Raw genomic sequence first — 23665 nt, forward strand, 5'->3', positions numbered from 1 at the left:
CCTTGAGTGTTGTTGCACCTTAATCCACACTGAGGGGATTTGCAAATCTGAGTCACTCCCAAGTGGGGTTGAGAGGGATCTGACAGGCAGACGCTGACTCTGCCATGTGGCTACGGTTACCTTCCTCATCACCCTTAGACATAAACCGTTGACCAAGTCTGAGACTAAGACTGGATCCAGCCGCACCTAGACTCCTCTCTGAGAAGGAGTTTAGAAGGCAAGGGGGTCCTTTCTGAACCTCGGGACTCAACGGGAAGGCCATCTCTTTTCCCTTAGCCACATGCCAGGCTCACATCCTTAACATGACATATTCAGCGTCACGATTTTACTCCCCTCCCCTCCACAGGTGGGACGTGACAATAGTATATACTTTACCAATCTTTTCTATGTCGAATTAGTACTCTGAGACAATTTTCCAGTAGCTTGTAACAGGAAATGGTATTAATGGCTCATTAGGCAGTGCTTTCCTATGGAGTAGTGTGCTGAGTGTGTATTTAGATAGTGAATTGCAATTCAGTCTTCCAATTTATAATGGATTATCATATTTAAATGTCATCAATATAATATCATAGAATCATAGAATAGCTTGGGTTGGAAGGGACCTTATGTAGATGAAGAATGCTACTGAAAAGTCCCCAGTAGCTGTGCCTTAAAGAACCACCAGCTTACTGCCTCCCACTTTGCCACTGAGCACCATAATGTGAAAACTGGTACTGAGCAATAAAAGGAGACTTACTGTTGAACTGGAGAGGTTTGGCTGTTCAAATCTTAAAAACCAGGCCATTTCGACAACAGCTATTTAAAGACTGTGTTTCAGTACACTTGGCTGACAACTAAAAAAATAACAGATACTGTTTTATTTCAAGTAAAACACAAGGAGGTGTTTTAATACGTCTTTCATAATAGCAATATATTGAAATACAGAGGATGGCAGTATTTCTGGTTGCTCAGAACGATGATTAACATGCATTCCTTCTCTGTGGTATGTATGATCACATGTGGTATGTATGATCATAACTTTGGCCAAAAATACAGTAAGGCAAAAAATGTTTACAGGTTCCCATTATGCAATGAGGGAGAAAGTGCCTCTCCTCTTTGTGAGTTCAGGACTTGCAGTCTGCAGCTGTGGCAGAGCTGAGGGGCTGGACAAATAAAATTCATTTTTGGTTTTGCAGAGATACCTCCATAGCATGATACCAGAAAAAAATCTTCAAGTACACTTTGTTTCCAGAACTGTCCAGAAAGTATTACATTTTTCTTGGAGTGGTAATTCTGTAACAACTAATAATTCTTTGGGGTTTTTTAGAACATTGATGTATGAGCAGAGATTCCACATGATCATGACTCAGAAACAATAAAACAATTTGCATTCAGTCCTGTTGGGAAGTTGCCGAATGATAAACTTGTTCCTTTAAAGTAGCAAAACAAACTGCTTTAGAAATAGGCCTTATCCATGAGATTTCAACCAGAAGGAAATGGGAAAGGCAGCACTGGCATAGGTCAGAAAGGCTGTGCAGGAGGATGGTCAAACAATTCTGAGGTAGAGCTGTCAAAAGCTTTATTCTGTACACAAGCTTTGTTCATTTTTTCTAAAGGAGGAAACCACTGATAGTACAATCCAATCGTGTATCCTCCTAAGGAAAACCACAGACACATGACTTTTATTTCTGGAAATGCTAATTATGAATCCAGATAATGCAGGTCATGAGCAGTGTCCCTGGATGCTTCCGGTGAGGTTTGCAGAGGGAGTCACTTTTTTTGCAGAAGAATAAGGTTCACTGGCTGGTATCACTTTTGGTAACTGGTTGACAGATGAGAAAGGGTGAAAAAAAAGTAAGATCTCTGGAGTTGAAATTAGTGTGTAGGTGAACACACTCAGCATGCTGAATTATCAATAAAGTTGTGAAAACTATTTTAAAGACCACACTGAAGAAATTGAGCTAACCAGATCATTCAAATAGTAGTAAGTGAGAGAAATATTCAGTAAATATCAAAGAATTAATAAAATATGTTTGTTCCCCCCATAATGATATACTCTTTTCCCCATCATAATTATTAATCTAGTAGACCTCAGCTGGGTGATTTGGAAGTTTGTTACAAATAGTAATACTTTATCATGTATGATGTGTGTTAAAAAATATATTGGCCTCAAATACTACAGGAATTCATTAGGTTTAATACATAAAAACCTACTACTAGCCAGATGACTGATGTTTGTAAGAAAATACTTAGTCAAAAAGAAGCCCATTCATAACATTTTGATACTCTCTTTTTGTCCAGAACATGGAGTCCAAGCACTTCTGTGAACTTTAGGCCAAACAATTGCAGCATGTCAGAACAGCGGTCGTCTTGCTGGAAATTGTTGATCATTTACAGGACTTCAGCTTAGCTAAGTAATGTTAAAGTATTCTAATCAGATGTGAACAAGAGGTTCTGCAGGTTCAGTTCTCATTAGAAAATCTTCATTACTCCACACAGGAGTGACCAATAAAGCTTTTCTTTGGAGGAAAATATTCTAAACTTACTGTTCTTTAAAGTGGATTTGTTTTTTTTATTATTATTTTTAAATAGTAGCGTGACAATTCATGCAAATTACACTGTGACCTGTAATGGATTAACAGTCGTCGTATTTCTCAATTTTCCATGGTACCATTTGTCTGCTTAAGTTCTCATTGACATTTGTGACAAAACTCTGAACTCAAGGTACAACCACTTACTTTGATAACAAAAAGATCTGTCAAACTATAGTGTAGGATACCTCAAGTAAAATAATAATTAAAAAAACCAAACAACACAAATATATTTCTCAGATTAATTTTTATTTTCTCATGTATAATTAATATGATTTCTTAATCTGAGTTTCTAACCACATATTACAATTTAGAAAAAGTTTTCTGCATCTTAAAAAATTAGCTATTCTTAGGCTTCCTAGGCAGAAATGTTCTGAATATTTTAATGCTTTTTAACTGCTGCTAGCTTGTTCATTCTTCATTAAATATTTACAGTTTCACTTTCATGGCTTCTTCAGGCCAGGTATAGGAGTCAGCCACAAAGCTGTTATAATCGGTACTGTAAACCTGAGAGCGGATGAAGGCTTCTAGGTCCTTGGGCTGAGGATAGATGGAGGCAGTGTTATTCCTGTAGGCTTCTTCGGCGATCTGGAAAGATGCATTAAAATCCTCATTAGTGCTGATAAACCATTTGAGTACATTTAATAGGATTTAAAAGTAGGAATTAGTTCAAAATCAAGATAAGACTTCATCTTCTCCGGTGCTGACAGTCACCTCTATTCACACTGGATCTGGGCTCGTATACAGCGAATAAGACTAGGAACAGGATGATGTTGGCATTTAAGTGAGTCTGACTCATGCTACTTCTGAACGGGATTACGTCTTTGCTGTTACAAGTACAGTGCTCCTCCTCATCCAGTAATATCTTAGTTTTTATTGTGCAGCTGTGGATAAAATATTCCATAAACCCCAAGCACTGAGATACAATTTCTGCTTTTCCATCATCAGATTACCCTGGTTTACCATCTTTTCCAAAGCACTGTAAGAAAAGTGTGATTTGTTCAAAGCTCCATGCTCCCTGCATATTAGAGAAGTTTATTATTTGTCATAGTTTGATAATATATTTCTTAAAGGTAAACTCACAATAAAAAATTAGTCCTACGCAGTGCACAGGTTTAATTCTGGAGATGGTTGGGGGAAATATGAATGTTTGCTTGCTTTTTCCTCACCCAGACCATACCTAAGTGAATCAATTATGCATCACAAGTATAGCTGCCACCAAAATGAAGTTTAGGAGGGGTTGGAGCCCACTCAACACATCAAAGTAGCCTCTCACGTCTGAAGAACACCTACTTGAGAAATGTGTAACTTTAGACTGGACATTCATATGTGAAACAAAAGAAGTTTGACAGACTGGTTTTATGCAGCAGCACTCTTTGGAAAGATCTGCTTCAAACTGTATTTAGCAAACAGACAAATGCTCCTACTTTGAATATGAGGAAGACGGTCTCCTTCCTGCTCTCCTTAGGTCTCTCTTTAAAACATAAATGTTTTAGCTTGGTGAGCTGAGGCCCCAAGTTACCGTATTTAGACTTCCTTTCTAGGATTAATCTGAAACCCAACCTGATTTGACTGAGAAGCACTTCAGGTGTTTATGTAAGAGTTCATCTTCAGGTCTGTGTGCATCATTATCACGGTTGAACAAGGTCTGAATTTACCACCCCACGTTTGATATTCCAAAAAATTTTGAGGGTATTCCTCCCCTGGAAAAGGCAGAGGCCATCGCTAAACCTCTCGGGCTGTATGAGCCAGAATAGGTATTTGCAGGAATAAAGTTTCAGCAGAGATCAGGCAGAAATAAATGTTTGGTAACATTTTCCTTTTTTGTATTTTATATAACACGCACAAGTAGAGCAGGAATTTCTATTGCTGTGTTTCTGCCAAACACACAGGCAGTTTGATTTCACATGAGGAATCTAAGTAACATTTTGACATCTGCAGAACAGAGTTATTACTTGCCTAAGAAGACGTGAACTGTGAGAAGGATTTCTTTTTTTTAAATATACAGAATGAGTGAAGCTAGGGGAACTGTTTCATGCATGAGGGCTCCTTGTTATTCTTTCAAAAGAATATGCAGTAAGTGGAATTATTCACAGTAAGGTGATGAAGAGAGAAAACAATAATTGGAGGAAAAAAGGTCACAGAAGACCAGCAAAATAACCTCCTAAAATGCTGAAAAAAAGACCCTAAAAAACAGAACAAGGGAAGAACTGGGATAAATACATTATTTGAAAGCTTCCTCTTCTTCTCCAGGGCAGCCAGATTTCTTGGGAAACTGCAGGGTTAGATCAATTACTGAAAATCTATCTGCATCAACTCTGTATTTGCCAGTGAAAATCAACCAACCAGGCAACCTCCGACCTAAACCTGAGCCACAAAGCCCTGTAGTTAGTTATTTGATGGGCCAGAGTAAGGATGGGAACAAAAGGGATTAGTGCCTGGACACAGGGTGACATTTACTCTCTTGACAGGCAACTGATAATCACGAAGGGCCAAAAGCCTTCAGCTGTGTAGCTTGCATGACTGTAAGCCTGGGGACCTGCTCCTGACCAGTGGACAGTACAATTTGGGCTCTACAGGCATAAACACTTGCTAGGGTTCCATATCTTTCCTTCTTGTATTTGGATTAAATTTACATTTATGAATTTAAATTTAATTTTGATACTGCTACTTGTCCAAGATTGATTGACATAAACCAACTGGTGTGAAGGTTTGTTAGTTGATCAAATCAAATGCTCAATTATGTAGAGAGCGTGGAAGAAAAGAAGCCACAAAAGACTGAAATGACTTACCCTCACAGCAATTTTCAGTGACACATGCTGAATAGTGACTAATGGAGGGTACAGACGACCTTCCTGTAAATTCTCCTCTGAAACTTGCTGAGCTATTACCTAGAAATAAAGCAGACATGTTTAACTTGAAATGCAGATGCAGCTGTAGCTTTATTAGACAGCGATCTAGTCTTAAGCAAAGAAATGGTTCCGCTTTGGCAAATCACTGCTTAATCCACCTAGGCAGTGTTTTTCACAACGAGCCTTATCATTAGGAATAGCTACACAAGAGCTAGAAATTTAGGTTGTTATGCCCTTTTCTCACTCAGACAATAAGACTTATTCAAGACGTAAATAAGTCCATGACACACACAAACTAGCAAATAGTTCACCGTGAGATATAAATTCCAGCCACCAATTGTAGTTGGGTCAAAGACTTCTAAAATTAAAGAAGCACCTGTTATTCTGACAGTTGTCAATTTATCCTGTGCAGAGAACAGAGCTGAAACCCGTAAGTGTAAAATGCTTTGAATAAAATTACTGGTGGCTGAGCAGGTTTGTTGTGTGTCCAGCTCACACATCTAGCCTGTATGAGATCATAAAAGTAAGTATGGTCAACCACAGAACAAAGTAAAATAAAGGTAAGATTATCCAGGGTCTTTTAAAGCCCTGCTGGTCACTGCAGTCAGATTTAGAAATAGAAAGTCAAATGCTAAATTCTGGCTTGCTGGGACGGAAAAACCAGTGCTGCTAGAAAAAGTCTGTCCACTCCACTTGAAGGCTGCAGTGGGTCTGTCATCTCAACCGTACCAAGTAACTAAAGAAATTATTTTGCTCGTTGCTTGCTTTTTCACCAGGCTGACCGGGGAAACAAGGAACGATACAGAAGTTCTGGTGCATGTCTGAGAGGAGCGTCTCCTCTATGGCCTGAATATTCTTGCCTGGTCTTCCTAGCAAGACTGGAAATGTTTTGTTGTCATCTCCAGCAATGAACAGATCAGGAAAGCACAGCAAGCTGGAGAAGTTGTTTTTTACTGTTTACTCATTGGCCATATGAAAAACCTTCTATTACCATGAGGTGTGAGGACATTCTCCGCAGAGTGAGGAGAGACGCTGCTTGCCCTGTCTGCTTATGGGCTTACTTCATGAAGTTCCTCTATTCCTGCGACAGATGCCTTTTAAGAAGCAAAGGGTCCTGGGGCTGCCTTTGGGTCTAATGATATTTCTGCTATCATTAGCTAAAATTTGTTTGTCATTTGGGGATCTGCAATAGAAAATAGCCTTTCAGGGCGATCCAGATTGGGATTTGCTGAGCCTGAGAATCAGCTGATGCCACTTCGCTAACCTGTCTTCTGCTTTGTAATCTGTTCGGTGGACTTGAAGGTTTCATTTCTTTAACTGCCCACCTTTGTACCTTCTAGGGAGCTGCTAGTTAGAACCAAATCTAAGTATCTTCTACGCAAACTAAACACAAAATTGATATATTAAAAATGGTCTGACTTTATGCAGTTTTTAATAGCTACCTTCACTAACATTCTCTACTACAATCTCAAAACAAATTATTAAAAAAAATTAAGAGAGATTTGCATCAGCAGAACCCAAATTTCAAATTTCCCTATCTTGCTTTGGGACAGAAAGGAAATGACTCTGGGGAGGGGATGTGACTTGCCCTTTGAACAGCTGGGAACATGTAACAGTGACAAGGAAAGGAGGTTCTTTGTACAGTGCAAGCTCATACTTCTTAAATCTGTTACAGTTTATAAGCAGTTTCCATTGATATTTAGTACATTAGCCTTGCTCCTGGAGTGTATCCTTCCGTTTAGTTTCATCCAAAAGGAAACCAGTCCCCCTCTCCTCCCAAGACCATGCCACACTGTGGACCAAGGTGGAGTATGTAGGGACACCAGGGAGATGTGCTCGAAGACCATTCTAATGCAGAATAGAAGAGTCATGAAGAGGCACCCTCAGTGTTCCCATCAGGAGAAATGATACATCTTTGGGCAATTACAGCTTAGACAACAAAAGGTTAGAACCAAGTCACTGACTGATCCAGGAGTGCGGGGATACTACTGCGTGATGTGACCTGTAGGGGTACTCTGTGGATGGAAGGAAAACTCTGGTCTGGATAGCATCTGGTGGAGCCACGTATGACCCATCAAGGGGTTCTGAAAACACCAGGGAAGTTCAGGAAACACTGTGAAATGAAACTGATAATATGGCCCAAAGAGAAAGCAAGAAGTGCACTTTTGAGGGAACATACTAGGAAGATACTTGAAACAGAGCACAAACTGCTTCCTGCAGTTCCTGTCGCATGTGGGAAATAGGACCTCGTGTAGGTTGCTTGCAAACAACGAGGACTGCGTCAGAAGGGATGCCTGGCTATCATCAATTCACCCTTTCTGGCAGAAGCAGGTAAATAGTTTGAATTAAAGAGCAAACACTATAGTAACTCCAGGTTCAAAGAGAAACAATGAGCATGCTGGTAGGCGTAGTAAGTTTTTCCATTCAGAGTGGAAATGCTGATAAGAGCAACAAGAGATTATACTCTTTTTGAGTATAATGAGTAAAGGAAAACTATTTGTTTACATTTTAATCTGATATTGAGAAATACAGCAGAGATAAAAACCCACCAGGGGGAGCTAAAACAGCATAAAATCTAGTTTTTGCTTTGCGTAATAACAACTAGGTTATTTAAAAATGATACGCAGCCCTTTGATAAAACAAGATGTGCATCTGAATGTGTAAAGAGGAGCTTATAACATGAGATTTCTGCTGTTAACAGTTTAATGGGATTAAATCAATCTCTGCAGATAAATTAATCTCTGCAGGAAAGATGAAATCTGAAGAAATCAACAGCAAGTTGCTATTAGTGTAATGCATCACTGAAAAAAAAAAAAAAAGGTTCAGGAGTAGAGTACTTCTCTGTTGTGATGGGGTTGATAGAAAGCAAGCCGCAAAACATTTGGGCACTGCTCAAAGTGGGAGAGGTAGCAAGCTTAACTATATAGATGCCATGCTATTCCTTCTGACATACTCCTGTAACAGCATTAAAAACTATGCAAAAACACAGAAACAAGCATTTTCAAAGAGAATGACACCTTCTTCATGTGGTCTCTGAAAAACGCTCCCTGAGAACATCAGTTCAGTGGCAGGGGAAAAAATGATGAATCAACATTTGGAATTATTAAGAAAATAAGAGGCGACACAGAAAACGTAATTATACCAATGTATAAATCCACAATGTAACACTGCTTTGAACAGTGTGCATTTTTGCTCCACCTACTTCAAACAAGAATGGGAAAGAATCATGAGGGGTATAAAGAATAACAAGGATGATCAAAAGGTTATTTTTTGTCCAAGGAGACAAAAACCTAATAAAATAGACTTGGGAGAAGAAAAGATAAGACTGAAAGAAAATACAAAAGACGACTGAAGGTGAACATTTCTCATGGCACTACAGGGAACCCAAATCATCAGACAGCAGGAAATCATAAGAGGAGAATTTCTTTTTCCACACAACTCATAATTAAATTGTGACACTAATTGCCAAAAGATGTTCAGATGTATAAACACGTTTAAAAAGCCACTGGGCTCATTTACGAAAGAGAAATCCATACAGGGATAAAACTTCAGTGCAGGAAGGCCATATAGTACAGGCTGCCAGAAGCTGAGAAGCCATTTCAGCAGAAGGATCTCTCTGTATTTTTATTTTCCCCTTATTTATCCTCTTTTCCTCAGCTTCTGCTACTGATTACTTTCACAGGAAGATATTGAGCTGGCTGGATCTTTGGTCCAACCCAGTATGGCTATTTTGATATTTTAAATTTTAATTAAGTCAAGTTTTTAATAGAGAAATTAGCTAAGCCTTATTGCAGAACCTAAATGAAAGGCAGCCAAGACCGGACAAATGGCATAAAGCAAGTGGGGGCATCTTGGCTTCTGGAGGATGTATTCTCTATAATGAAAGGATTTAACAGGATTATTTCTGGAGTAACTTAACTGTAGGTCACACATGCCAAGAATATTTCATTAGTTCACAATTCTCTGTCCCTTTTGTTGTGTTTGGTAGGACTTAGAAGAATAGGTAATGTCCCTTGTCATCACACAGCAATTGCCTGCAATTAAGAGGTATTAGAGCTTACAGTACCTTAGATTTATCATTCAAAATCAGTTATGTTCTATTTTACTTGGCAGGAAGAAAAGAACACTGAAAGTAGAATTTGTTGTAGTTACAACAGTGACTTTTATCAGATTTAATTGGAGAGGTGGCAAAGCCACAAGACAGGAGGTGCAGGCATGCAGCCTGGGCTGCTTATTTTTTATACTTTCTTTTTTCAGGTAAGCTACGGCTACAATCTGAGAAGGTCCCTCTGTCTAAAATGCATGGGTTTGGTGCTTTAAATTTTGCAGCATCTTGGGTGCTTCCATTTCAAATGGAGAATACTAACCACTATTCTAAAACCCACATGAAACTATTTTGATTTTATCCTTCCATTAAAAAAGCCAAGAAAACAGAACAAAAAGCACTTTTGCTGCTGCTTTGTACTGTAATTTCAGCTAAGGGCCTAAGCAGCCCTCCCAGCCTTCACAGCCCTGACACCTCTTCTGGCAAAGACTCCTCTGAAATCCATCCGTTGTCGCCTTGCCCAGTAACTGGCCGTAGCTCACCCCTGCCTCTCACACAAGCAGGGAGACCAGATGTGACTGCTCTTAGCTCCAGCCCTAAGGCGAGTTGCTATCCATTGGTCTTGCCGCCAATAGAGACCTCCTACACAAGGGAAAAAAAAACCAAAACAAAACAAAACCATTTTTACATGTCAAATTTCTCTAGGGATTTTACTAGAAGAAGGCAGTTATGTAGCAAAACCTTTACCAAAAAAGAAGAGTCAGGAGAGAACCTCTACTTCAAGAGAGAATTTAAAGGCTTCTTCGCAATTTCTGATAGCATTTTACTTCCCTGACTGTTACGTTTCTTTGTTTGGCTAAGTTTCTTTGTTCAGAACAGACTTTTTTCTGACTTAGAAGACTGCCACTTGAAACGTCGTTCAATCCACATATGTGTCACCTTTTATCCATCAGCACTCTATATATAGGAACCATTTCACCCAAACCAAAATGAAGCAACTTCTAGAATTAAATAAGACAACTGTTTAACACAGCAGTTTAGACCAGCAAGCGAGGATCACCGTATCCAACTGAAATTACAGGGAAGGATTTAAAGAGAGGATATAATTATCCAAAGACTTACGAGATGGATCATTGCCCTCCTGAGATGGTTAAAGCCAGTGGAGACAGTCTGGGCTTTTTACTAATTTTAAAGATGGAAATTGTGAATATCTTTCTTATAGAGGGCAAGCTGCTGGCAAACGTTTTTAAAGATGCCATAGCACACACCTTAAAAAAAAACCTTCAGAAATCCAGCAAGGGCAGCGTGCAAGCGCTCACCCTTTAAGAAAGCTTCATATCACATACTGCCGGTCATAGGATCACGTTGCCTATCAGTTGCCTCCGAGTGATAGTAAAAGGCCATTTTCTTCCCTTTAATCCATGAAGAGGACACAAGGAGCAAGAATCCGGAATGCAATATCCCTTAGAGAAGCTGCAAGAGTTGAGTCAGGCATTCTCACTTCTGCTAATTGGGGCAACTTTTTTTTCTTCTCTCTTTTTTTTTTTTTTTTTAAATTGTTCCATAATAGTTGCTAATTGCATTGCTTTGAGGCTTCCTCTGTGTGCTACCTACACTACCCATGTATTTCCAAGCATGCTTACACAGCTTCTTTGAAGATTAGGACGCTGCACTTTCGTGAAGTTCTGTGGATTGTAATTTATATGAACTGGACTGGGTAGAAATTACCACTGAAGTGCATCTAGGTTAATTAGAGTTAACTAGGTAAACTGAGGGCTCTCTCTGAGCAGGATGAGCTTGGAAGCACGTTCCTGGGAGCCGAGTAGCCAGAAGCTTGAGCATCACTGGAGATCACATCACTCAACAGAAGAAAGCTGAGTCCTGTGAGGCTCATTACGTTACTCTTGGTGCCAGCCAAGAGCAGAACCAACAGAGGCAACGGAGGAGACAGAACTCCAAGACAGGGCAGGAATGGGGTGAGACAGAAAGGGTCAGAGGAAGGAGAGGTAAGGGTGCTGTGACGCTATAGTGGATGAGGAGCAAAGATGCTGGACCCAGAAAAGCACAGAAAGTTACAATTTTCTTAAGTGAGAAACAGCTACAGAAAGATTGATTTATTGTTTTGTAAAAAAAAAAAATAATTTAAAAATTGTGTGAAGCATTTGACTTCAACCACTTCTGGTACTTTATTTTGCTTCAATAAGGGATTCTAAAATAATAAAGGCCAGATTCTTCTCCCATACATATTGAAGATACAATCCTGTGCATTTATGATGTCCTACTGTAAGACAGTGCATGTCAGATTTTGAACAATCACTGGAAGTAGGTGGTGAATGACTCCTAGAACCAAAAGTCTTTCCTCTCTGTTCATCTCTTGCCCACTGAGTGGAGATAAAGGAGGAGAGAACACATGTTGGATAACGTCAGAACAAAGATCATAAAAAAGTGCCTGAAGAAAGAAAAGAACCAATGCAGAAAAGAAAGAAAATGGGAAGAATAACACGGCAATTGTGTCAAACTGTGCTGCAAGGAGCCACAAGGCAATAGAGCACTTCCACCAGCTATTGACAAGGGAGGTCCACAAAAAATGATGCCAACAGCTCTACTCAAAAATAGCATAAATCTAAAAAGCTAAAAGAAATTAAAATAATTTTTGCAAGCAAAATACCCACAAAAGTCACCCCAAAGCTACCAACATCAAAATATAGTTCCTTTCAATCTAAAATCAAACATATGTGCATATGTATGCAAACTGTACATATGTGCATTCACCTGTGATAATACAGTACTGAAGTCTTTCTCTTTTTTCCTTGCCAACAGAAGGTGAAGTTTATATCAGATGACCTTTGGACCAAGTATTAACTTTTTAAAAATAACTTGTTCAAATAGAATTTATAAAAAACAACATACCTTGCAAATAAAGACCTTACACAGAAAGTACTATTTTTCCAATTTAAAAGATAATGTTTAACTATTTCTGTTTAATTCTTCATTATTATCAAGTTACTAAATAAAGGAATTTAAATAATTTTTAATACAATACCTCAGCAGTTGTGAGGAACACGTCCTCACCGATATGTTTCAGTCCACATGAAATAACACCAAGGGCAACTCCGGGGAACACATAGGCATTGTTACCCTGTCCAGGATAGAGAGTTTGTCCGCTTGGAAGAGTGACAGGATCAAAAGGACTTCCACTAGCAAAAACGCCACGTCCCTAAATTGTAATGAGAAAGCCAAAGAAAGCACGTTAGTTGCGAGGATGCCGGTGAAGTATTTCACACATCCCCTTAAATATCTACCACTGTGGAAGCTGGGTTACATCTATTTAATATCTCTTCTGAGAGGGTGTTAGAGCTACTTAACCGAGTATGTCTCAAGAGCATCAGGATGCTGACCCTAGAGATCACTGGCAATTCTCTGTGACTATCCGATGTCAGGAGTAACAGCTGCCTTATTCAGGGAAGAGCTATCAGCACAATTTAGAGGAGGAGAAAGTGAAAGCCAGCACTCGTTATTCACTTTGTGCGCCTGTGCCAGAAGAAGGGTACATGGGAAGAAGGGTACACAGGAAGAAAGTCTACACCTGGAGCTGTAAAACTCCAAGTGGACAATACTGTCATGGTAACAACGGGTGATGCTGCTGGATTTTTTTCCCAACAGCAGATCATCCACAAAAATGACGCTAAGGCCACTAAATGTCGGACTCTTGGATGTGGCAATTTCTGAGGAGCGGTGGGGACAGGCAGAGCTCTCTGTTCCTCCCAATCTCCCCTCTTCAGGCCCCTGCACCCACTCCACAGCTCAACAGAATGACAGAGGTGCGAGCTCTGTCCCAGGAAGGTCATCCCATGGCGCAACCTATAGCACAAGTTGGTGGTGGGACCTCCTCTCCTGGGACCTTGTGGCTCCCCTCATTGTAACACACTGACCAGGGTGAGGGCACCAACTCAGGCACCGCCGTGTGATCACCCAATATGGATAAACCACTAGGATGTTTCCCAGCAGATTTTTGGGTAGTGCCAAGTAGTACTGTTGCCACCAGGGCCCAGGCACCATGCACAGACTGGTCCCAGCGGGCAGTATGGAAGAGCCAGCCAGTTTTGGGGAATTAGAGAATTTAGCTGTGCAGATACAAGTTACACCGTATCACTTGTCCTGAGGACAAGAGAACTGGCTCTAACTCATTTTATGTTGTAGCTCACACGGGACCTCTAAATCTCTTCCCAGGACCCAAACACAGGCGTAGCTCCACGCGGGCACACAGCACACATCAGGCAGCTGCGGGGAGGAACAGAACCCTGTGGGGTGGCCCAGACGTGGCGACAGGGCTCATGTTGCCAACGGCTTAACGTTAGCTAAGAGGACTATTAGGCCTGGTGTCATTCAGTAGCGTGCACGTTCCGAGCTGTGATAGCACTGGAGTACCAAGAGATGGGCTGTAAGGGAGCTGCAAGCCTGGCGGAGGTTCCCCTGGCATGAGGAACACCCCGGTGGGAGCGATGCCGGCACCATCGAGTGCCGTTCGAGGCTGGCAGAAGAGGCACCTCAGAGGTGACTCACCTGCAGCACTACTATCCAGGTTCTCCCCAGATCATTCCTGATGCACAGGGAGAGAGAAGTAATTTCTACATCAGGCAATGAGGTTTTGGACTAATGAGGGGAGTGACATTGCACAGGCTCTACATCCACAGCCCAAAGGCTCCGGCTCTTGCCTTGCTGGGGAGGGAGCACACTCGAATTAAAGCAGTAAATTTAGGTGGGGAAGAAAAGCCAGGCTTTATTTATGCTAGCATTGTTGAAGTGATAAATGTCACTGCTAAATGCTTCAGAGGCGCTTTGTATCAGAAATATCTATGCCTATTTTAGAGAACTGGAAACGTGCATTTTAAAATATCCCACTGTTGCTATTCAGCTCTTCAGAAGAATATTCTGTTTGCTTTGGTGTCATGCAGTATTATCATGGCCGGCTTATTATACGTTTTGGTGACAGATCAAGTACTTCAGTGTGTCTTTTGCTCTGCCTACCAGATGTCATTACCCACTATAACCAGCCCTTCACGTAGGCCGCTTCCCTGGCTCTTGCATTGCACTGTAATTGTGTAGTGTGCAGTGGGGAACGGGCATGCTAAATTTGTCTTTTAAACACTGTGCAACTGTCATTCACACTGCCCTGTATTTGACAAGAAATCCAAACACAATCCACTGTGAAACACATACAGTCAAGTACTCATACATTTCAAATTCTAGACTGAATTACAGGATGACGTGTTTATTAGCACTTCTATAATACAATAATAAATAAGCAAGCACAGTTCTCTTAATTTTCACCTATGTTTCCGTAATAGAAATCTTTGTAAAAGGAGTCAATTACCGCAGTTCTTAATAAAGGATTATTTTAAAGATTCTATTTCCTGTATTGAAGTATTTTCTTACCCCAAAGCGTATTTACAAAATCTCAAATGCAAAGCATGCCACTGTGTGTATATATTACACAAAGTGGTACAGTTCAAAAACAGGCATAAGGCTTTAATGATTGATGGTTACTGATGCTTTGGTTATAATAAAGACTATGAGTCTTGCCTGACGCTAGTAAAAGCTATTAAATGTTTTTATGAGGGTGCAAGCATGTATTGACTTCAGTGAAATTGTCTTGATAAAATCTGAAAAACCTGTTACTTAAATTAACTCATTTTACCTACATACAGAGACATGATTAGTGCTTGCTACTCCACCCTCTGTCTTCCTCCCATTTTAAATTTGATTTCAGATTTCCTTTCCAGTACGTATACGGGAGAGATGCTAAACTTTGGTTACCTCTGTATATTTGTAGCACTGCTCAGCAGTGCATTCTGCTTTGCTGGTAGGATTGCTGAGAGCAAAAATAATAGGACGTTCGTTTAAAGCAGCCATATCCTGAAGAATTTGTTTAGTAAAAGCACCACCAATTGCAGCAACTCCTAAAGAAGAAAAACACACACATAACAAGCAGACAAATGCAATCAGTTCAAGGTCAGACACACATGTTACTTTTAAAAGAACACAGTTCCTTTTACTGCATACCTCCCTCTTTAAAATGGAGTTCAACCTTTTTCCTAACATGCGATTAAAACAAAGTTTTGTATAAAAGATTTTGCAACAGTGAAACTTCAGTATTATCCCTAACATAAAGCAGAACCTATTCACCCCTGTACAGTTTGGTGAATTTCTCCACTTTTCTCAGGCCCTTTACATAAAATAGAAGTGTATCACCTAACCTGCAGGTAAGTCCAATAAGGAGTAGAAAGGTACAACTCTATCTCCTAAAGTCTTATGCAACAGACTGGATGGTTTCTCCCAGATCCAGTGTGTCAGATTTCAGTTTTTTCTGACATGATGAGTAAAGTCTCTACAGCTGATCATTCTGCCATCTCCAGCCTCAGCTGATGAATAATCCCAATTTTGAGTTTAAGGCTTCCCTGACAGCAACAATTTTTTTTAATACATCCCTTTCCATTCCACCAGAGGTGCTTTTCTATTCTCTATACTGTACTCACGACCAAAAAGGGGGGGGTGGGGTGGGGGAGTGGGGTGTGATGTTTTTGAGATGCCAGTACACCTCTATTTCTGCCTAACCTACAAGAGTTGGGAATCCAAGGATAAGGTCCTTGCTTTCCCCGCCTTCAGTGAAAAACAGATAAGCAGACCTTGGAGTAAACCTAAGGATCTTTATGTCCAGGGAGGCCCCTATCCCTTGGCTTGTAGAGATGGTAGCCTCCTTCTTGCTCAGAGCCCCCAGTGCCTGGCTCCCTGCTCTGCTTTCCACACAGCATCTGAGTTTCATCAGCAGGAAAAAAGCTGTTGTTCCCTCTCTTGGGGGAGTAGGAATGGATTCAAACCCGGGCCAGGAGAGGGTCTCTCTTGGGTCAGTACTCTAACCTCTTGTCACTCACGCACAAATGAGCATCCCAACGTTGCCCACTCTAAAAGGACAGCTTGGTGTCTGCCCAAGGAGAGCACAAGGCACTTGGAGGGAGGTGAAAGGGGTCCTCACCTCACAGAGCTGGCTAGATCATACACGCTCCAGGACTAATATTTCTTAAAGGTGTCTCAGAGTACTTTCTGACTGCTTCTACATGGTATCACCTTACAGAGACATCTTCAAGCACAGCCTATGCCCTCAATAGGGAGAGGTGGGTGCCCCACTGAAATTCCCTGAATTGTTTTAAATGCAGCTTTCCCAAGAGGTCTACTGAAAGCCCAAGCACCATATGACAGGCTCTTTAGGCGCTGTTTAGGTGCTTAATGTGGGCCCAATGATGTCTAAGACCCATTTGGTTTTGCGTCTGGCCAAATGTCCTTTATTCTGATCCCCTGGTAAGAAAAGAGGCAACTCCTCAACTGATGCAAATCGTCGACTTCTCTCAAACTTTAAACATCTCTTGCTCAAACATTTCTGTCACATACTACTATTTTTTGCAAACCCGAGTTCTCTCTACTTCACCTTCTATGAATGGACACGGATGCTTGGATGCAAAAGCTGTGCTAGACCAGCTGGGCCACTGTATGTTTGATGAACGGTTATGGCAGTCATGATTTTGATCCTCTTGTGTAAGAGCTTGTTATACACCTTAGTTTCTGGTTAAGTCTGCAGCTGCCAAATGTTTAATGTCTTCTAAAACTGCTTCTGGACAGCCGATAGTAAGAATAACAACTCTCTTCAGATATAAAGTTAAAACAAAATGCCCTGAACAATCTCACTATTTCTTTTTTGTTTTTCGTTTATAAAATTGCAATTTCTTGTATTTGGTCAAACTAAACTAAGGCTTTTCCTTGAGCCATCACAGGTGATGAAATGTATATAAGGATTCACTGAGACAGAGTTAAGTAAAACATTGGGAGAAGGAGTATCAACATATTTCCCCGTGACTCCTGCTGCCCAGGGGAAGATACTAAATGACTAGTCCTCAAACCAAAAAAACCCCCAATATTAATTTTCATTGCTGTTTCTGTTGGAAGAGCCTTCATTACACAGTATGAATGGAGGGAATAGTTTTCCCTCACAGTATGAGGGAAAGCACCGCATAGATTTATAAATAAAAATGACACACAGTAAACATCCATATTTCATGACAGCAAACATTCCCTGAGCATCCACACACCTTTATCTAGATAAGTATCACAGATCGTTCAATCTAGTCTTCCGTTCCACTAGCTTTTTCAGCCTTGTATTCTACTAAAATTGTCGAGACTACTCGGTCTTTGTGTTGGGAGTTGTATCTTTATGGAGCATAGAAAAAGATAAGCTTTATTTACCTCATTCAAGATAAGCTTTACTTACCTCATTCAAGATCATTGTCAAAAGCAGATTTTACTGAACAAGGACCATGTGGCCTAGGCATAGTCGAAAAGGCAGCTCTTAAAATGCAGGATAATTTTCACTGTGGCATTTCAGATTTTCCAGCATCTGATGAATGATTTTACTAGCCAGATAGATGAATTTTCAAGTCTTACATATTAAAAAAATGATTTAAGAGTACTTGCAGTTCATTCCTGAAACTGTCACTGAAATACAATAACCAAACTGCAGAGAGCTGAACAATCCTTTACTGAGATGCCAAATCCTGCAGCTTTTATAAAAGAAAAAGTCTTTGTAAAATCTGTGTTTTGGTCTGCACAAAGGACTGGTGGCTAAGGACCTAAATATGAGGGAAAAGAAGATTCAGCTACAGCATGCTCATATTTGCACAGCTTTACATGTGCTTAGCTCAGTTTTCTCAGTCTAAGTTTGGGGTTATTTGTATTACACCATCCACATTAAATCAGAAGTAATTTAGGAAGGTGATCAGGTTCTCCATCAGATGTTTAAACCAACTCGGATTATTCCCCCTGTAAAATGGATGGCTTGGAGTGAAAGCAGTGTTACATGCTTGGATAGTTACTGTTTGTTCAGTTGCTTAATAGAGTCCATTATGCACCTAGTGTTTTCTAAAAACACACAAAGGTAAACTCTGTTCAGAGGAACTTGATCTTGTCTTCAGACAAAGCCACATCCCCATTTTTTTCCAACAAAGAATAAGGTCATTGCTTTAAAGTAAAAGAAATTACCTATTAACACGGATGGTTTTATATCTTTAACAATATCTTCTAGATTTTTCATTTCACCATGTTCGTGGGCAAAACGTTGTTTCTCAGGTGTTAATGAGGCACGCCCCTGAGTAAGGAAAAAAAGAAAAATATATTTATTATAAGTTTAACGGAACCTAATATCCTGGGATAATCAGTTTACAAAGTATCTGGTTTAACATGTCCTATTTTCATTTCTGCTTTTGCATCTATCACCAAATACCATATCAGACAAAGTTACACTGCGTACAGCTAACACACTTAGGATAATTTAGGACTAATCTATTTCTCTAACCAGTAGGTAAATTAAATTAAATATTTTTACTTTAAATTCAAAACAGCTATAGAACACCACTGTATTAACAATTATATGAAAGCATCATTAATTTCTTCTTTGAAGCATTCTTAAAGCTGTTTTACCTGTTAACACTTGGTCAAACGCTTGAAGTTACTAATGGTAAAGCATAAATATATTTATATAGCAAAAAGTACGGATAGGCCAGGGCCGGGGGGGATTCGTAACTTAGCAAAACAAAAATAGTTTCTCCTAGCTTTTTCAGCTTTGCTCTTGTCTGAAAGTATAGAGACTATATGGGGGGGGGGGAGTATATAGACTATAGAGGAGCCTATACGTTGCTCCACATTTTTCATATTTAAGTCATTCATTCTTAAGGATGGAATAAAAATAATTCTAACCAGATGTCTGGTGCACCGTTTTTGCATTAACAAAATTGACTCAGCTGTGAAACAACTTTTGCCCTGATCTATACCGGCAATTTCCACCCATCGATGCCCAACAAGGTTTCCAAATGGAATGTGACAGATGCAGGAAAAAGGGCTATAGAGTAGCACTGATGTTGACGGGGCTGCAAACAGGATTTGAGCTCAGTGCAAGTGACGTGGACTGCGGGGCAAGAAGGGGCCAGAATTTGTGAAAATCATGTTAGTTGCCTAAATACGTGGACCTCTGTCTATACACAGGCATCTGAAAATTTCAGCAGAAGAGTTTAAAATGCATACACCTCCCCCCCTCGTTTTATTCTCGTGCCTGCAGAAAACATCACTGCAAAGGCACCTTTCAAACACAAATCTAGAAGACGGTGCCAGCCCCTCAAACATCTTACAATTTCAGACAGCAAGAAGCAGATTATACAGATATATAGGGAAGTGCACGAGGAAAATGGAACGCTAAATGTAATTTTGACCAAATAGCCACAACAGATATGTATCATCTCCCCAGCCACATCTTTTCCAACTGATAAGATGAAAGTTTCCTTAATCTTAGCAAATTAATTAAGACTATACTGAAGTATTGGAGCAGAATTCATTCCATGAGTCCACTGAAGTCTATGAATTTGACAATTTTGGCTCAATTTAGGGCTTCATGTACTATCAGATTCAAGCCGGGATTAGTTTTTTAATGGCGTTTTTGCTTAATTTTAACAAAAACAGGAAATCCGATGCTACATTTCAGACCACGATTCTGTGATGTGGCAACGTGTGGGTGTGCCAGTCCCATCACCGAAGCTCCTCTGCTGGTCCTTGGACGGCCACCGCAAGAGCTGGTAGACAGGAGGGAATTTCACTCCATTTTTCATTTCCAGCTGCATTTCCAGCTGCAAGAAAAGCATTTCCATCCTGAGGGTACCACCAGAAGCCGCGGAAGGCTGTTATGTGGTCGGAGCTGACTGAGCTGGTCGGCCTCACAGGACGCCAGCTTCTCTTGGCTCACCCATGATTACAAGGAATTTCCAGAGATTTCTCCTCTTCTACAGATTTTTTTACATGACCAAAATACAGAGTTTTTAAATTAAGAGGGTTATGTCTGGATGTGCTTATACGGGTCTTAAGTGTTCTCCTAGAGCGATTAGCACGGAAATACGGCGATACAGGCACCTGGTTTCCTTTGTGGGTAAAATGTGAAATTCTCAGCCTCGAGAGAATGCCGCAATATTAACAATTTTTGGCATATTCACGCTCAAATCGTTCCACCGTCAGTACACATCTTGAACTCTGCCATTTCCCAGCACCCCAGCAGATGTCCCCACAGTCTACACACACGGTTTAGATGCATCTCATTTTAAAGCAGTAATTTTCCGTAACAGTTTCAGGGGAAAAACATGAAGTTTTCTTTTTAGCCACCAAAGAGAAAAATGCATTTATGACTTCCAGGCCAAAAGCTTGTTGCTAGGAATAACTCAAAATACTATAATAAAAGCCACTTTTCATTCTAATCGGCTGGTTGGTTGCAATCGAAGTGCTTGTCGGAGCCTGACTTGGAGGCAGGGTTCCCGGGGGGCTGGGAGTGGGTGCCATGAGTGACCATCTGATCCCATGCTGCTTCTTCAGTTGGTTCCTTACTAGCTTATCAGGCTGCTATTGGGGAAGCCAGTTTTCGATCTGGTCTTAAAATCCAGCCTCCAGGAGACTGCCCTGGGCTACCAAGAAAAAAGAAATCACCTCTGAGAGCTATGACAAGCTCATTCTTTGGGTTGTGGCAGGCTGGTAGCTCTGAGTGCCTCCGGGATCTGCAGATCTGGGCAGATCTCTCGGGAAAGGTGACCTCTTATTTTTACCACAGTGCATAACAGCTAAGAGGCCAGGCTGACATCTTAGTGAAGAAAAATATTGATATTCTTTCATTTTCATTTTTAGTCAAAACAAATAACCAAACTCCTGCATGAAACAGAGTTACTTCTTTATAGTTTTACACTTGATTGGCTTTCGAGGAGGTGCTTCAACATTTTAAAATTAAGATAATGGCAGAGCTGTTAAAACATTTATTGATGCAACACCAAGGATTCAAAGCCCCATTTCCTACTGACATTGATGATCATCTCTCATTTAATTAGCTGCAAAGGAGTACTAGAACAGTAAGCTGGATGTGATCCACTGCAACCCTTTCTGGGCTGCTGGCTAGTGAGACTAGTGCTAGCCAGATGGGTCAGCTTAGGTCAGATTCACTTCTGCCCTATCTTAATTTCTATCTGCCCTTAATTTCACACAGGGCATTCTACCATTCTAAAAAACAAACAAAAAACCAAAACAAAACAACAAAAAACCCCACCAAAACCAAACCCCAAACGATTTTAAATTTATTTCTTTATTCAGCTTTGGTCTGAATTAGCTTGATCCCATTAGTCAGAATGAATCATGTCTCCAAGTAAATATTTTTCTAATATATCAACTAAGAATGAAATACTAAATTCTGTGGCTTAGCAAAAATAACAACAGCTATGTACATAGAGATTTTTGCTTAGAAAATGCTTATAAAAGAAATTCTACAGTTAGGGGGTTTTTTTTACTCTATTTTTTAAATAGATTGTCAGAAATGTATTTTAATTGTTAATTCAGTGATCCTAAAAGAGCTACATAACACCTCCCTAAAAACTGTGTCTGAGATTTCAAGACCAGGCAGTTGATTCGGTTTCAAAACTGCAACAATTTAGAGGACAGCGCTTTAGATAGTATTATTTCTCCCCAGATTGGCAAATTCTTAAGTTCTGCTCTCCCCAAAGTAGAGAGGCAGCAGCAAGAGCACGGCTAGCTTTCCTCCGTGCCCTGCCAACAGGGCAAGCAATGACTTGCAGGAAGGAAGAAACAATTCAGTTTTGTGCATGCTTAACCTCAAACTAAGGGGTTGCCAGTCCATTTAGTACAAGCTTCCAGACATCCGCCCCTGAATGCCTACAGCCAGAATAAGAAATCACGGAGTTTTTGTCAGTCAGCAGAGAGAAGAGGATGGAGCCAAAATGCAGAAGTCTCAATTCGGGATTTGTGTGGTTTTCTGTCTTGTCTCCCTCCTGACACTGGAGAGACGCGAAGCGGATGGACCCGTCAGGGCAGAGCTGCTCTGACTAAAAGATCTTCCAGAAGCGCAGAGCCCATCTTCCGACCTTTCCATTTCCAGCCCTGCTGTACTCTGGCTATCTGCTGCTAGGAAATGAGCTGTAGAGGATCAACACAAGGCAGCATACATCAGAAACTGCTCCGCTCTGCTTGCGTCTCCATAATCTTAAGATATTAACACGGCACACAGCTCACTGATATTTCCCTTCTTCTAATAGGAAAAGGAACAATTTAAAATACTCCATACGAAGAATTTGAATGAGCTCTGGGGTTCTGTGTATGAAGCTCTGAGTCTTTTAAGTAGAAACATCATCTTCAGTCACAGTCGCATTTGTCTTATAAGTTCACTGTCTTGCTCTTTTAGCATGATTAAGAATTCATTCGTTCAATGAAAAGGTCTCAGAAAAATCAGCAACCTAAAGACGTGCCCCTTTCAGCATGCCAAGCCTCAATACAGTCTCACTGTTTCACTGAAAGACTCCAATGCTGGCCACGCAGGGGAGGAATTTTTGCCAGGGGTTCCTACCAAAGGATGTTATTGCACCGTTGTTCAAATAGCAGTATGAAGACTCATTTAGGCCAGACGACAGCTGTCTTAAGTTGTAATATGCTTTCTATGATGTATAACAAGCATCTTTCCTGCATCAAGTGATACTCCCTAAATCCAAAAAGGAAGTCTTTCACACTGAAATCCGCAGATGAACTAACAGGCTTGGCGTGATAGCTGTGCGGCTATTCAGAGGGGAAGATACAAACTCACAGACTCTTTCAACAGAAGGAGGAAGGTAAAGTTAGAAAAAGAGGCTATATATCCTTCTTGCTTTAACTTCCCAAATGTATTCAGCATCCCAAGAAAGAAATAAAAAAAACCCCAACATTTCATTATATAGCTTTCCGCAATGCTGTGTATTCTTATATTATTTCCTTAGCTTTCATAGAATAAGTAATTTGCTAGGGGCATTATAATAAGTTTGCTTAAATAAAAAAAACATACAACAAACTACATATTGAAGTACCCGGAAGGCAACCATAGCATCTTTAATGCGTACTCAGGCTGCCTGAATAAACTATACAGTACACCTTCACTAGAATGCTGAAGGTGAAGAATATTAAAAACACTCAAACAGATTAATAAATCTTAAGTCCAAAGACTCAGTGAAAATGTCAGAAATTACTTCGCAGGGGGAAAGTATTGCCTCTATCACAGTATCATTTTGTACCAAGAAACCTATTGGGATATTTTG

The 23665-nt window shown here is 40.3% G+C and overlaps 1 protein-coding gene across 2 annotated transcripts in view; it reads right to left on the reverse strand.

The window, feature by feature from the left end:
* Window positions 1-2800: 2800 nt before the first annotated feature.
* The window catches only part of ME1 (malic enzyme 1), a 188113-nt gene continuing 167248 nt past the window's right edge, over window positions 2801-23665 (reverse strand). For both annotated transcript variants that reach the window (XM_075498284.1, XM_075498283.1), the window contains 5 exons: window positions 18555-18660; window positions 15285-15427; window positions 12511-12684; window positions 5363-5461; window positions 2801-3158 (listed from right to left, as the gene is read on the reverse strand). In XM_075498284.1, coding sequence (XP_075354399.1) covers window positions 3000-3158; window positions 5363-5461; window positions 12511-12684; window positions 15285-15427; window positions 18555-18660 — 681 coding nt within the window. In that variant the 3' untranslated portion in view covers window positions 2801-2999. The remainder of the gene's footprint in view (window positions 3159-5362; window positions 5462-12510; window positions 12685-15284; window positions 15428-18554; window positions 18661-23665) is intronic.

Source organism: Mycteria americana, chromosome 3, assembly GCF_035582795.1.
Source record: "Mycteria americana isolate JAX WOST 10 ecotype Jacksonville Zoo and Gardens chromosome 3, USCA_MyAme_1.0, whole genome shotgun sequence".
NCBI classification, from domain to species: domain Eukaryota; kingdom Metazoa; phylum Chordata; class Aves; order Ciconiiformes; family Ciconiidae; genus Mycteria; species Mycteria americana.